General features: G+C 42.9%; 2 protein-coding genes and 1 non-coding gene across 5 annotated transcripts; all 3 read left to right on the forward strand.

Annotated features, from left to right (window-relative positions):
• The first annotated feature begins 505 nt into the window (after positions 1–505).
• Positions 506–4,093, forward strand: RPL18A (ribosomal protein L18a). Its single transcript, XM_041411268.1, has 5 exons — positions 506–655; positions 1,033–1,212; positions 1,782–1,911; positions 3,412–3,521; positions 3,944–4,093. Exons 1-5 carry the CDS (start codon positions 638–640, stop codon positions 4,034–4,036), a joined length of 531 nt encoding a protein of 176 aa, XP_041267202.1. The 5' UTR covers positions 506–637; the 3' UTR covers positions 4,037–4,093.
• Positions 2,524–2,655, forward strand: LOC121339528. Its single transcript, XR_005953196.1, has one exon. It is a non-coding gene; the product is annotated as a small nucleolar RNA SNORA68 (small nucleolar RNA).
• Positions 4,094–5,484: 1,391 nt separating the features above from the next.
• Positions 5,485–15,074, forward strand: KICS2 (KICSTOR subunit 2). 3 transcript variants are annotated; one of them, XM_041411270.1, is made up of 4 exons: positions 5,485–5,750; positions 7,747–7,820; positions 7,899–8,035; positions 12,353–15,074. In XM_041411270.1, the coding sequence occupies exons 1-4, from the start codon at positions 5,516–5,518 to the stop codon at positions 13,167–13,169; spliced, it is 1,263 nt and encodes a 420-aa protein (XP_041267204.1). In that variant the 5' UTR covers positions 5,485–5,515; the 3' UTR covers positions 13,170–15,074. The 3 variants fall into 3 exon arrangements, with proteins under 3 accessions (XP_041267204.1, XP_041267205.1, XP_041267203.1); XM_041411271.1 differs by having other exon boundaries at positions 7,917–8,035; XM_041411269.1 differs by having other exon boundaries at positions 7,747–8,035.
• The last annotated feature ends 297 nt before the right edge of the window (positions 15,075–15,371 follow it).

A 15,371-nucleotide genomic window follows, 5' to 3' on the forward strand; every position in this document is an offset into this window, starting at 1 on the left:
CAGCCGCGCTGCTGTTACACTATCTTCCGAGGCAAACCCCACTCCTGTCCCGTGGCTACGGCAGCGCGCTCTCAAAAGGTGTGAGGCGCCCAAAGCTCGAGAGAAACCTGTTTGTTCTGCCTGCAGAGCCACTGCCCGCATCCCATGGAACTGAGTGCGTGGGGGCGATCTTCGGGGGCAACCTCACGGTAGCCAGTGACTTCGCTATCCCGGAGGGCGACCAGAGAGAAAGGTTCCCCCGGGATATCGGTGCCTCCGCCTGGGGCCTCCCTGCCACGTCCTTCACGCTAACGCCAGCGGGGCGGGCTGGAGACGGAGTCACGCACAGCCAGGTCTATCTTCTATGGGGCCCGTGCGGGCCCGCGGCCTTGGTGGCGGAGCAGCGGCTGCGGCCGGGCCGTGCTGCCCGCAGCGAAGGCTCCATCGATGGGGGGGCGCGAGTCGGGCCGCGCCACGCGGTGCCGCCAGCCCGGAAGCCAGGCCCGCGGCGGAGACTGACAGCTGCGTGCTCCAATCGCGCTCCGCCCGCAGCCAATCGCCGCGCGTGCCGCCGGGGGCGGGGCTGGGCCATGACGTCAGGCGGCGGCGCGCGGTGCCCATCCCTTTCCTTTCCTGAGAGCGACGGTGGTGGAGTGCCATGAAGGCGTCGGGCACGGTGAGTACGGATCGGGGCCCGGCGGGCGCAGCCGGAACCGAGAGTGCGGCCGGGGTGGCCGTCGGGAGGGTGGCGGTGGCGGGTTGTAGCTCGAGAGTGGCCCGCGCGTACCCGAACGGCGCCGCCTGGCCCGTAGGGCGGCGAGCGGCCAACATGGCGGCGGCGCCGCTCCCGCCAGGTGCGGACCCAGATTGGCGTGCGCTACCGCGGGGACATCGGCGGGGACATCGGCCCGCCCGGCACAAGGGGCTCTCTCCCGCCATGGACTGAGCTTCTTTCGTCGCGTTGTTCCCTTGAGGAGCCGCCTCAAAGGGTTCGGGACGGTGGCTCTGCGGCTGGCTCACTCTGCGGTCCGCCTGTGCTTCGTGTCCCTCCAGCTGCGCGAGTACAAGGTGGTCGGGCGCTGCCTGCCCACGCCGAAATGCACGACCCCTCCTCTGTACCGCATGCGGATCTTCGCTCCGAACCATGTCGTCGCCAAGTCCCGATTCTGGTACTTCGTCTCTCAGCTGAAGAAGATGAAGAAGTCTTCTGGAGAGATTGTGTACTGTGGACAGGTGAAGGATTAAAAACCTAAAAGCGTGGGAGGTTCTTACGGAATTCTAGCAAGCGTATGTTGAGGGATTTTACAGGAATTGCAGTTATGGGGTGTGAGGTTGAAATTCATTGTCTTTCAGTAGCTGTGAAAAGGAGTGACAAGTTTGGTTTTTGAAAGTAGTGGTAAATGTCTTGTAAACGAAATACAAATTTACTTACTGGTTCAAAATGAGGACCTGTGTGTTAAACCTTAGACTTGGGTTCCTTGTACAATATACCTTTAAGAGGCATTTGGACATTCATAGCCTTGGGATGTTTGTGTGCTTGCACTCCTCTTGCTTGATACTTCAAGAACACTCTTTAGAGCTGAAATCTTGTGTTTTTCTTTTGAATTACTAAAGCTTTGTACTCTGAATTACCAAGACACATCCAGCTGTCTTGGTAAGGGGAAAGTGAGCAAAGAGGTCTTTTTTCGACAGTAAGACTTTAACAGGGGTTTCGTTAGAGCACTGAAATACTTATTCTTCAAATTGTAAAATGGTGATAGTACATCATCTCTAACCACTTCCATGTTCTTGTGTAATTCCAGGTGTATGAGAAGTCCCCTCTGCGGGTAAAAAATTTTGGTATTTGGTTGCGCTATGATTCTCGTAGTGGAACCCACAACATGTACAGGGAGTACAGAGATTTGACCACTGCGGGTGCTGTCACTCAGTGCTGTAAGTATATGTCACTGTTTGAGGTGTAAAATGGTAGGAGCAGTATACAAGCAGAAGATTAAATCTCAAATTGGGCATAAAGCATGCTGACTTAATCCATGGTAAAATAACTGAAACACTGAGAAAAGTTAAAGGAGGGGCTTACCATCTATTCCACAGATATTTATCTGTTATACATGTGGTAGGTGACTTGTTACCTCTTTTTAAGCAGTTTCTCTGACTGGAAAATACTCCCATTTCTTTTTGGTGTGTCTTCCTACAATTCTAGTAATGAGTGTTGCTCACAGAAACTGAGAATTTAATGACTTTTCGGGTGCTGTATTTCCTGCACTGTGCTGTTTTAAAATAATTGAATATATCTTCCCAAGTCTTGTGAAAATAATATTTCAGAGATCATTGGAATATGCTAGAATCTGTCCTTAATTGAGCAAGTAGAAAAAAAAAAAAACAGGGAAAAAGCCTCTATTGTTAAACAAAGATCTCATCACCTCATATCATGGAGAAGTAATGGTTGTCCTGATTTTGGACTGTTTTGTGAAGTACTTGAGGGATAGACCATTTGTATGGCTGATGCTGTTGAAACTTGACTCCAAAGTGTTAAAAGCACTACAGATTGCACATAAAAACCCAAAGAATATTGTTCTTAATAATGATATTCTTGTCATGTGTGCAAATATTAAATGTATCTTGTCGCCTTTCAAAAGCTGAAGTGCTGTTGAAAGTGAAATTGAAGGTTCTACATCAATTTACAATAATCTTTGTTAATGAATATACTGAAGGATTGCTTAAGAGGCCCAGAAAACTTTTCATGACACGACTGGTACTTTTATGTTCAAGAATAGTTATGACCGGTAAGTTTTTAATAGGTGTGTTAGATCTTCATGGGAAACACAGCAGCATTTCAACAGGCTTACTTTGTGGAACTAGCTATGGATGTGATTTGAGGCCAGTGATTTGCACTGCTGAATAGAGGAATTTTCAGGTAGCCTAAGTACAGATGCGTCCTCCTATTCAAAAAGCCTGATTCTGTGGGATGAACATCAATTCGTGGTTCTATCGCTGGTCCATTTCAATAAAAGTAAAGATATCCTCAGGTCCTACTTTTACTTGCACCTTCCTTCTGGAACAGAAACTGTTTTGAAGTTCACGTGTCTTTCCAGTAATATTTCAGAGTTGATTCTAAATCACAGGACTTTTTTCTCTTGCAGGAGAGTAAGTAGTTCTAGGTATATTACTTGTGTCCATATGTATTTTCTTGAAATTGGACAAGAAGATAAGATGGTTCTTCCTGTTGTGGAGCTTACTTAGAACATACAGGAAGAATTGGTGCTGTTTGTTGTTTTTGTGATACTTGTGCCATCACTTCACATAATAGAAACTGATTTTAATTACAACTGATTAGAATTTTTAAAAGTTGTGAACATTTTTGAGCAAAGGGCTGTAAGATTCTTGAACTGAAAATGTCACAGAATTTATTTTTAATGAGTTCTGTTGTTCTAGACCGTGATATGGGAGCTCGTCATCGTGCCCGTGCTCACTCTATCCAGATCATGAAGGTTGAGGAAATTGCTGCCAGCAAGTGCCGCAGACCAGCAGTCAAGCAGTTCCATGTAAGTGAGCCAGCACTGGCTGGTGGGGCCTGGTCCAACGCTGCATTGGAAGAGGGGATCTCTCTTGTGTGGTACAGGTGTGCATTGCAGCCAGAAATAGGGCAGGAGCCAAACTTGGGTGCATATGTTCATGATTATGGTATGTTATGATCAAGAGTTCTACTGCTGCAAGTATTTGGAAGAAAGTCACAATAAAGCAAATACATGTTATGGTACGGAAAACATGCCTCTGAATGGCATTACTTTTGAAAAAAAGAATGCAGAATTAATGAATTTAAGTCCCGTGAAGTATATCTTAAGTTGTGGATAGATTACTTCTCTAAGCATAAGGTAGTCACTGAATACAGCTTGGCTGCTTATTCCAAACTGTTTTCTGTTGTTCATCTGATACCTCAATTAACATAGAAACATTTTTCTTGCAGGATTCTAAAATCAAGTTCCCGCTGCCACACAGAGTTCTGCGTCGCCAGCACAAACCACGTTTCACCACCAAGAGACCAAATACTTTCTATTAAATGCAAAAACATGTTGTCAACTTTGTGTTGCAATAAAGGTCTTATTGGAACCTTTCACTCTCAGTTGTCTTTTGGAGACTGTGTCCTGGTTATCTAGGAGTCCCCATTCCTACTCTCTTATTTTCTGTAAACCATTGGCAGCCTACTATTAACAGCTGTGATTGCCTTGAATAGGTGAGTGTTTCAGGTGCTGACTTAAATTACTGAAATAGCCCATCAGTAAATTTAAATTTTAATAACCAGCTTTCCAGATCAGAGAGATCTGTTGTTGAGCAGCTGTAAAATCCTGCATCCATTTTGTCCCTTTGGCACACTAAGTGAACAGTTGGGTTCAGGAAGAAGGCAGCTTCTGGTACGTGCAGAACTCAGCTGTAAGAATAAAGACCTCATAACTTCGGTTAAGGTGCTTCAAATTTTAAGCATTTGAAGCCAAAATTCTAGTTCTAACTGAAACCTTTTCAGGGATGTTACACACCACTGAATAAGCTCAGGATGGGTATGGAGGTGCACGTGCCTAGAAAAGAAAAGTGATGAAGGGCTTGGCAGACTTACCCTTTTTTGTTAGACCAATGAATGAAAATTATGACAATTCCTATATCCAAATCTGAATCCTTAGACTACTTTGTTCACAGCTTGCAGACACTGTAGTTGATATATAAAAGGCTGCTTCATACCTAAAGGTGGTGCTTGCTTCTGATGCCCATTTTTAGTGATGGTGTTTCCTGAACAAGAGGCAGCTACTTAAATTAGTACGTGGGTCACACCAGCGTTAAAGAACTGATGCTGTGTTTTGTCCTGATACCAGCTTAAAAACAGCTGCAGATGCTGTTAAGAGTGCAGCGAAATACTGTGCAGAGAGGAAACTGGGAATGTGTCCTTCCTGGGTTGACTGGAGAGGGGCTGTCTGCCTGTGCGAGGGCGGGCAGTTGTTCTGCAGAGCTGGGACCGCTCAGTGTGGCCACAGAGAGCTGCCCTTCTGTGGCCTGGGCCCGTGGCTCAGCCTTGTGCTCCTCATCGCCTGCATGGACAATCAGTTCGGGCAGCCCGTCTGTCTGAAACCAGCTGAAGAAAATGGGATTAATGTGGGCAATTCGCAATCTCCTCAGTCGCAAGGGAGGGAGAAACTAAACCCGCAGTAGCTGGAGGGTGCTGTGGGAGTAAAAGAGGTGGCAATCGGGGTCTCAGAAGGACCTCGAGGAGTAGAACGTTTTTGGCTGACGGTACAGTTCAGCAGGAGCGTGGTTTCGCGTTCCGCCTACAGCACGACGCTGCAGCAGGGCGGCAGGCCGGGCGCGCGGCGCGGGCACGCGCACCCGGGGCCCGGCGCTCTCGCGCGCTCCCGCTGCCCCGCCCGCCAGTCCCAGCCCGTCACGTGACCCCGAGCCGGCCGCTCCCCGCCCCGCCGGTCGCGTGCTCCCTCGCGCGGGCGGGCGGGCGCCGGACCCGGAAGTGGCGGCCGCTGCGGAGGCGCCGGGCGGGATGGGGGAGTCGATCCCGCTGGGAGCGCCGGTGCCGGTGGAGCAGGCCGTGCTGGAGACGTTCTTCTCCCACCTGGGCATCTTCTCCTACGACAAGGCCAAGGACAATGTGGAGAAGGAGCGGGAGGCCAACAAGAGCGCGGGGTCCAGCTGGCTGGCGCTGCTGGCCGGGCTGGCGCACCTGGCGGCGGCCGAGAAGGCCTATCACAGCATGACCTTCCTGGGACAGAAGCTAGGTACCGCTCCGGGGAGGGAGGGACCGGCTCTCCCAGCCCGCGCCGCCTCAGCCGGGGCCGGCCCCGCGCTGCGCTCCGCGGGCGGCTGAGGGCAGCTGGCAGCCGGCGCTGGCTCTGCGCTGCGGGCCCTGCCTCGCCGGCTGCGGGCCTCTGGAAGGCGGTGCCGGCTTAGCGAGTGTCCGTGCCCCCGCTGGGAAGCCATTAGTGCTGCCCTTAAGGAATGGACGAGAGGACAGGTGCTGTGCAGGTGGCACGCTGGCTCTGTGCCACGCGAGGCATCTCTTCGCTGGCCGGCAGGGCGCCTACCCGCCCTTCCCAAGAATTAGCCAGGGGTGTTTCTGTGTTGAGATGCTCTGGCTGAGATATAGGCAAAGATGACCTTACTGGGGTGACCGAAGCGTTAAAGCTTTTTCAGCTTGTATTCGAGGTGTATATGTGTGAGTACTCGGGGCTGGAGACAGCATCCTAGGAGTTGTTGCCCAGGCAGGTACTGCAGGATCTCAAGAAGCTTTGGCCATGATAGCAGCTGCTTCATTTTTTCTCAGTACATGGATAGAAAAATTCCAGACTGGCACAGGATGAGCTTTCATGATGCTACCCCCTGGGCAAAGCCGCTTATTTTCTTTTTGAAGTGCAGATGGGTATGGAAAATGGATCAAAGGATATGAGTCGGATGTATAGCACATTAAACCATCAAGAAAATTCAGCTTTGTTATTCAAATGATGACTTCAGACTATTATAAGATCTTTTCAGCCAAAACTCTGTCTATAAGGCTGACTTTAAAGAGTGAATTTTGTGCTTGCAGAAAGGATAAAGGTGGCAACAGAAGGGGCAAAGTTTTGTTTATTTATTTGCTTCATGAACAACTGCAATAGATGAATCTTCCTCCTGCCTGTGGCTGGGGAGCTACTCCTGTGTTACAATGGGAGCTGTTTCACTATGATAGCCAGTTTTCTACCTTTCTACCTCAAATGTCAAGGGTCACCTTTGAACATTGTATGTGTAAAAGGAATGTGGAAAGAGCTGTCCAGCATTACAAAATTTATAAGCAGTTTCAAAGCAGCAGCTAAATTTGGAACCTTTAAAAGGTTCAGACTCAATCTCTGTGGTCTTTGCTGCAGCCATTGACTGTGAGAATGGCACATTAGGTCTTCTGTAAATAGAAACTATGAAATAAGGCTAGTACATTTGTACAGTCTTTTTATAATGTCAAAGTTAAATATCTTTTACTTTGACCCTTCACTTGTCTTTCTTTTCTTTTTAAAATTCCTCATAGTGTTGAGCAGGTAGAAAGAAGCACAGATGACTTCTTGTTCTCCCTCTCGCCCTCCAAGTTTTAGTTATGGATTAACCTGCACTGTGGTCTCACTGGGATAAAGTGTGATTATTTTCCTTTTGAATTCTGGTTTATATTTAGATTGTATAGGGACTAGAAACATTTGATTTGTACACACAGATGTTGCATGGTTCCCATTTAAAGGTTGCTTCGTGAATTTGAGTGCTTCATGATTGAAGAGGGATTGTTAAGGGAATTCTCTGGAAAACATCTGGAGTTATTAATAAGAGTGGAGGCTATTAAAATTTGATCAGCCAAGTGGTGATGACTTAATTCTTCTGACTTCCACAGATAACAGTATTTCCAGATTATGTATCATAGTAGCAAATTTAACTGAAGCCTGGGTTTCTTAAAAGTCCTGTGGTAACTGAGGCAGCTGTGAAGGAGTTACTGTTTTGCAGCTGCATTGACTGCTGAGACACGAAGTGGGACAAGCGTAGCTTGTGTGAAATTACCTAAAACGCTTCTGAGCATGTGCTCTGTAATTCAGTTATATACCTGCAGAATAAAATACTGAATTTTTTGCTTTGTTCAAAGAAGTACTGTAATTAAACAATATTTACAAACAACTAGATATGTAATTACAAGAATTTTCCAGTGTTGCTGTCTGTCTTTGCTATCCCTGGAATTTGGTAATACCTCCATATTTATCTGAACAGGTGGTCAGTCATTCTTCAGCCGAAAGGACTCCATCCGAACCATCTACACATCTCTGCATAATGAGCTGAAGAAGGTGGTGGCGACGGGTCACAATGCACTAGGAGGAACAGCTCCTCACTTGGAAGAGCTGCTTTCTCACCTGTCTGAACAGCTCTGTTTTTTTGTTCAGGCTCGGATGGAAATTGCTGACTTCTATGAAAAAATGTACACGCTCAGCACCCAAAAGTTCATTAACTCTGAGGAACTGGTAAACATTTTGGAATCCATCTTAAAGAAATACAGTTCAAGGTCAGTGCTTCTGTGCTGGCAGTATGTACTCAGGCATGTGATCTGTAATACCTGATGTTGAAGTTCAAAGCAAACCTAAAGACTTTGCTGTCCTTTGACTGCTGAACACCACAGTCCTTTCACAAATTCATATGTGAAGTCTGTGTTGGCCAGCAGCATCAGATGCATGAAGTTTCTTCCAAAGAAGAGAAATAACAAAGGGAGTCTGCTCATGGTGTACTAGGAGCCTTCCTCCCTATGCCTAATTAGTGCTCAGCATGTTCATTTTCAGGAGAGAGAAAGAGTGATTTTCCTTTTATAAGATGCAAGGCTTTTTGAAATTTTTCTTTGGTAGGGGAGAGGAAAAAGCCTTAATTTCATATGGACTTCAGTAAAGGTGACATAAATGAAGCAAATACTTTTGTGACAATCTTACTTTTTAAGAATATGTCTGCTAAGATCTAAAAGCTACACCTTAACTATCTGGCCTAGCTGGCAGGGCTTTATGGTGCTCTGTTACCACTTTTCTCCAGAGGTCTTGGAGCCAGTAGGAGGAGCACCTCTGCTTGAAGTTAAGATTTAATAGTTCCTGTTACGAAAATCCTGGGATGTTTCTACATGAGGATAGATTGGGTATTTCACATCTAACTTATGTGCCTTGAAAGTGATGGCAGTTTAAAAGAGAATTTTTGAATGCTTGTCAACACACTCAAATTCTTCCTCTTCATTTTAAACCAAAAAAGATAACCATTGTAGGAAGTTAACTGTCAGATGTGGTTGAATTTCTTTAAGTCATTGTTAGTGAAATAGTGTCTAGGAAGACTTTTGGGGAGAATATTCATAGGTCTTACTTTTTTTCAGTTAGGATTTTTATACTGTTCACCTAGGAAAAATGAAAATAATTCAGTGCTGCTTTCTGATATTCCAGATTGAAGCACTGCAGTTGATTGCCTTATTTTTTAGGGATATGTTTGGTTTGAAAATCAAAACTGGTCCATATGATCTTAGTAGTGATGTTTTTCAATTCTTGCCTTGTGATCACTTAAAATATCAGGACTGTTAGTCCAGTAAAAACCTGAAACTTAGATGTATTTTCCTTGGTGTGATAAACTTTAAGGAGTAAAGGGAAATAAGTTTAGGGGTTGGGTGTTTTTGTTGTTGACATTTGCTTTTGTTTGGGGTTTATTTTTTGAAAAGTTGATTTCTCTTGCACACTGACAACTGCCATCTGTTCTGAGCATGTGCTGAATCAACAGCACTGTTAAAAATCTGAGAACTGAAATTCTTACTTTGATGAAGTGGGGGGAGACTATACTTGCAAGACTATACCTGCATATGACATGTTTTACTATGCAATTTAAATAAATTCCACAGGTACATTTGTACTTCTGAGACATTATCTCTTATGTAATATGTTTATGTAATATGTAGTGTATAACTATATATATCATAACATCTTTAAAAAAAAAAGTAATGTCTCCCTGGAAAAAATACTGATGATCTTGCTTTGGGTTAACAAGCAGTCTTTAAGATGGAGACAATCTAAGATGCTGTCAGAGCTAATTCAGTAGCTGCAGTGTGCTCCTCCCCAGTGACATGCAGAATATTTCTGAATAAAGATATAGTGATATATTCCTTTAGTCCTTCCTTTTAGTGTCTTTGTATCTCAAATCAGTTTCTGGGGTGTGTTATGTTGATATGTAGTGGCTGCTAAGCATTTCTGCTTTACAGGTGAAAGATCAAATAAACTCATCCTTACCCAGCCTCTTCCCTCTGTCAGTGCATTCCTCACTTGTAGTTGAGGATGTGTGCCATTATTTCAGCCAGCTGTGCTAAGGCCAGACAGGACATTTGTTTTTAGATAGGTTCTGGCCTTGGTTTCTTTCCTTTACTTGTGAAAATAGCTGGGTAGAGGAAAATAGCTGGTAGCATAGAGGAAATAACTGGTGGCTGGTAAAGGAACAGCAAAATTGATAGTTAACGGGACGTAGGGTTTGTATCTGAAATGTCATTAATTCTTGAACAGTTTAAAGCTATTTTGTTACTATTTCATTACTACTTATTCCTGACTTGTGCATGGCCAGTACTCGACATTTTCCTTTCCATTTTTCTCTAGAATACATCTGGAGAAGTAACTTTTCCTGAAGTTTTTAACTGTTGGTTTGAGTGGGATCTTAAATTATTAAAGCAGCATTGGAAGCAAGATCCTTTAAAAGCTTTGTATAAAATAACACCTATTCTGGTATCATAATTTTTAAATGTTTAATGTTTTTCATCTAGTCAGCATTATATAATATGTACATGAAGGTGTGATCTCTGGAAGGAAATAAAATGAAAATGTGGCTTCTTCACAGTCTGCAAAACAAAACTAGCATCCCTCTGCTTTCAGTAATGATTAGGAGGAAAAAATTCAAATTTTCAATGTGTTCTTAAGTTTTTGACACTCTGGTTTATGAAATATTGCAAGAACTTGTCTGTTTTATACGATACTGAGCTCAGTTGGATGCTTCTACGTTATAAAACTCAATTACAGTGGTTATACTTTGTGCATAACTCATCAGTTTTCTCTGGAACCATATCAAGCTTCTCAGCTGTGGCTGAGGTGTGTATTTTTTGATTAACACAGTTTAGCAAATCCTGCTGGACAGTGCAACATTAGGAAAGCTGTGAAGCAAAGCAGAAGTGGGGAGCTGTACGTCAGAATGTTAATCCAGGAGGCTTTGGCAGTGCTGCCTTAATAAGGATTTTTAAATTGATTTTAAGATGGAAGAAAACTTTCTTGATCTGACTGCTAACGTATTTAAATCACTGTGGTGTGTGTCATTTGATGGGACTGCAGCAAATAATGTTGCATAATGCTTTTTGTACCCTCTTAAAATACACAGCAACAAAACTGTTTTCCTGGTGAATAACAAAACCATTGGAGACTGTTAGATGTTAATGCTGACTGTTAGAAATTATTTTTTGTTGACTCTTCTTTAAGCTCTTGTTTGTTCAAAGAAATGTAAATATGCTCTGGACTTCTCAGCCCACCAAAGTGGCCAGTAAACACTGGATCCCTGCTCCAGCAGGTCAGCCTGAGGGTTGCTGGCATGTGCTGTGTGCAGAAGGTGCCTGATCACCCAGCCAGGCTGGTTTGCTCAACGTGCTGCATCAGCTGGTTATGATATTCTTAATTTCATTTTCTTCAGATCAATTTAAACTTGCATCTTAATAACAAATCCTTGCAATATACAAATTTTGGCTTCCAAAAAAAAAAAAAAAAGAGATGCTTACAAATCAGTGATAAAATAGTCAGATGTTTCTCACAAGCCAAAGGAAAAGTAGTGGAGAGGGGATGAAAAGCCTGACATTCTTATTCTTTCTTCTAGTCTACAACAAAATCAAGTGTTTTGATGTTGAACCAGCTATTTCCAAAACAGGTTGTATTTGTTGTGTCCTAGAAGCTGAGAGGAATAATGACATTGTTTTAGTTTTAAAAGTTGGAAAAATTCTGTAGAAACTTTATTATTTTAAAACAGTAACAAGGTCCCAAAATATTTTTCTGAAGTGAGAAGATAAATCTGTCTTTACTTAAATGGAAACCTCATCAAGTCTTGTCTTTGAACTGTTCATTGTTCTTTATTAGAGACCTCTTTGAATCCTAAATGCCAATGAGGGAACACATTTACTAAAAAGGCCACTTCTTTCTAAAATTATATATTTTACATTACAGTTTTTCATTGTTCCAATTAAGTATGTTATTGCTGGTGTTATAAATTGCAAATAATTTGAGTATCATAGGAAGAGAGGTAGACTGCATCTGTATTTTTTCTAAATGTCAGGGAAAAAAGTGAGAAGTGAAGGAGTTAATTATGGTTCCAAAAAGCAAAACCAAACTCAGCTTGGCTTCCTCATAGCTCCCCTGTGTGAACAACAGATCTGTAACATAATTCCTTTAACTTAATGTCTTACTGCTGCTGCAGAACCATCAAGACATATATTACTGCCAGAAGAGATTTTAAATTGGAACAAAATCATCTTAATTTAAAAAGAAATGGTGTTATAGTAGTTCATAGATTAAGATAAACTGATTGTTGAACTGATGAAATATAATGCCCTTACTTTGGTAGAGAAATGTCTGACAGGTGTTTTTTTTGTCAGATGTAAAGTGCTGTTTGTGGAAATATTTACCCTAATTATGTAAAAAGAACTGTTCTTTAAATTAAGAATATTATTTTTTGATTTACACTTTGTTCTGATGTTTGATCCTTTGTCTTTTAACTGGCAAATACTGTCTGATTATTTCACCCTTGTGTATAGCAGTTCTCATGTCTTGACTAATATTATGTTTTCTAGATTTCATCATCCAATCCTCAGTCCTCTTGAAAGCAGTTTCCAGCTGGAGGTAGATGTGCTTGCACACCTCTTAAAGGCTCAAGCTCAGATCTCAGAGTGGAAGTTCCTTCCATCCCTGGTCAACTTGCACAGTGCTCACACAAAGCTACAGACTTGGGGCCAAATTTTTGAGAAACAGCGGGAGACCAAGAAGCACCTGTTTGGAGGGCAGTCTCAGAAGGCTGTGCAACCTCCACACCTCTTCCTCTGGCTGATGAAGCTCAAAAACATTCTCCTTGCCAAGTTTAGCTTTTATTTTCATGAGGCCCTTAGTCGACAGACAACAGCATCTGAAATGAAAACTTTGACTGCTAAAACAAATCCTGATTACTTTGGGAAAATTTCCAGCTTCATCCGGAAGTATGATGCTGTCAATGTTTCCTTAATTTTTGACAATCGTGGATCGGAGAGTTTTCAGGGACATGGTTATCATCATCCCCATTCATACAGGGAAGCCCCCAAGGGAGTGGATCAGTATCCTGCAGTGGTGTCTCTGCCCAGTGACAGGCCTGTTATGCACTGGCCCAATGTGATCATGATTATGACTGATAGAACCTCTGACCTCAACAGTTTGGAGAAGGTTGTTCACTTCTACGATGACAAAGTCCAAAGCACCTACTTTCTGACTCGTCCCGAACCTCACTTTACCATTGTGGTTATTTTTGAGTCCAAGAAGTCAGAAAGGGACTATCATTTTATTTCTTTTCTCAATGAAATTTCACATTCCCTTAAGAACTCCAAAGCTTTTGCAAGCTTGAAACCTGGATCCAAAGGGTGAAGTACAAAGTACTTAAAAGTTGTCAAGGCACTATGCTAGCCTTGAGGGAGCTGTAGCTTTCAAAGTTAGATGAATTTGTGATTCTCAGAGTCTAATTGAAGAGGAACCATTTTTTTAAATGTTATAAGCTTTTTTTTTATTTTTTTTATTTTTTTTTAAGCTAACAGACACTTGAAGAAAAGTATTTTTGGGCAGTACTCAGTGGGGCAACTTAATTGTGGGGTGGTAAAGGGCCACCGTGGGATTTTTTTGGTGTGGCTTTCAATTTCCAGTATGATTTATTTTTTTAGTCCACAGTTTTGTTGCCTGTATCAGAAAGGAATATATGCACTTTATCATAGTCTGATCATTGACTGTGTTCTACAGAGTTTATTGAAAATGTGGTGAGGATGGAAGATACTGTCTTTTCAGAAAACTGCATTGCCTGACAGGAATGATTTCTGGTAACTAAACACTGATGCAAGGGAATATTAAAAAAAGTGAACCTGCAAAGACACATTTTAAATAAAAATATGAGAATCAGAAAAGTCACTATTGTTAATTATAATTTAGGTTCCAAATAGTTTAAAATGGTAATTGAGGTCTCTGACACTCTGTTAAGCACTGGTAATCTGTTCTGAAGGCCCTGTGCCATAGAGCTTGGTCACTGCTCCAGGACTTGGGCTGGGGCAAGAAAAGCTGCAGCATGGCCTGGAAGGCTGGTATTCTCTGGAGTGCTGGGACAGTGTGGGCCCTGTCTTGGCTCAGGCTAACTGAAGCAGACAAGCTAAATTTGAGCAGCTGTTCTAGAAGGAGCAGCTCCATGGGAAAAGCACCAAGGCTCTTTTCAATTTGTGCTTTTTGTCTGGCTAACATAAAAAAGAAAAAAAAGGTGGTAGAAAATGCCCTTTCTAAATGATTTATTGTCTAATACACTGGATTTGTTTTCAGATTTTTATAACTATTTTTTCTCTCTATTCAATTTTAAATAATTGCATAATTAAGCCAAAACACTTTGGGGATTTGGATTTAAATATATAGCCTATGCAGTATGTTTACCTCATTCTTTCACCACTTCTAGGCTGCAGGGTTGGAATAAGTATGTTTTCTAGTTACCCTGAAAGTGCTTTAATTTGGAAATGAGGGTTTCCAAATACAATAATGGGGTCAATTTGGCTGTGCCTCTAGCCTTACATTGCAGGATTCTTCTGACTGTTAGCTATGCAGTTGTGGAAGCACTTTGACAGGGGTTCAGGGGAACTGATGTATATATGTGTAGTAAAGTAAGTACACATTGACACTGTGTAACGTATAATAGTATCTTCAGGTTGGTTTTAAAAGGGAGCTTAAGTCAAAATGTTGGTTTCTGTTAAGGTTGAACTATAAAAGATACTTTTGCAAATGTGTCTTTTAATGATTCCCTTTCTCTCCCACAGAAGGTTGTGGTAATTGTCTTGCCTTTCTGCAAATGCTGACATTTTACAATCACATAAGCACGTTCTGTTCTTGAAATACAAGCTCTGATTTTCCACTCTGTGCCCGATGGAACCTTCCGTGCTTTGCTCTAACTGTGTGTAGACTGTTTTGAATATCTGTGGTACTACATTTTACCTGAAGGCTTGGTCTGACTGCAACACCACTTGAAAAAGCTCTACTCTTTGCCGCTAGAAAATAACAAGGGTTGCAAATATACCAGCAGTTGGAGGGCACCTGTTTTTTGTAAGAGTGTTACCCTTTGCAGCTTGAATTATATTTTAACAGAACAAAGTTGCAAATGACAGTACTCAGAGAGTTTGTGTGCTTCCCTCTGTGGGACAGTGACCTTGTAATAATGTGTAGTTTTGACTTCCTCAGCCTAACGTAAAAGAAACTGTCACCAGAACTGATTCCTAATCTTCAGCAGTGTAAATAAAGCATTGTACAAAATCTGTCTGCCTGTACAGTACTTCCCTGTCATAGTATCTGTGGGAAAGGGGAGAGAAAAGTGGAGGAAGAAACTTTGAGTGGTACAGACACATTCATTTCTGAGTTGGAAGAGGTGGGAGGGAAATCTGCTGCCCTTTGAAGCAGACCAGCAGCTTTTACCAGTTTCTGAAATGTATAGAGGCTGTGCCCAGTGGTTTTTATGGGAAGAGAGAGAATGACTCCTGTTACTGTTTTTGGCAAACAGTGTGTCAGAGGGGAGGGTATGCTGGGTCATGTTTTTGTGCAGGAGGAGGTGAT

This window comes from Onychostruthus taczanowskii, unplaced genomic scaffold (assembly GCF_017590055.1).
Source record: "Onychostruthus taczanowskii isolate IOZ18803 unplaced genomic scaffold, ASM1759005v1 scaffold35, whole genome shotgun sequence".
Taxonomy (NCBI): Eukaryota; Metazoa; Chordata; class Aves; order Passeriformes; family Passeridae; genus Onychostruthus; species Onychostruthus taczanowskii.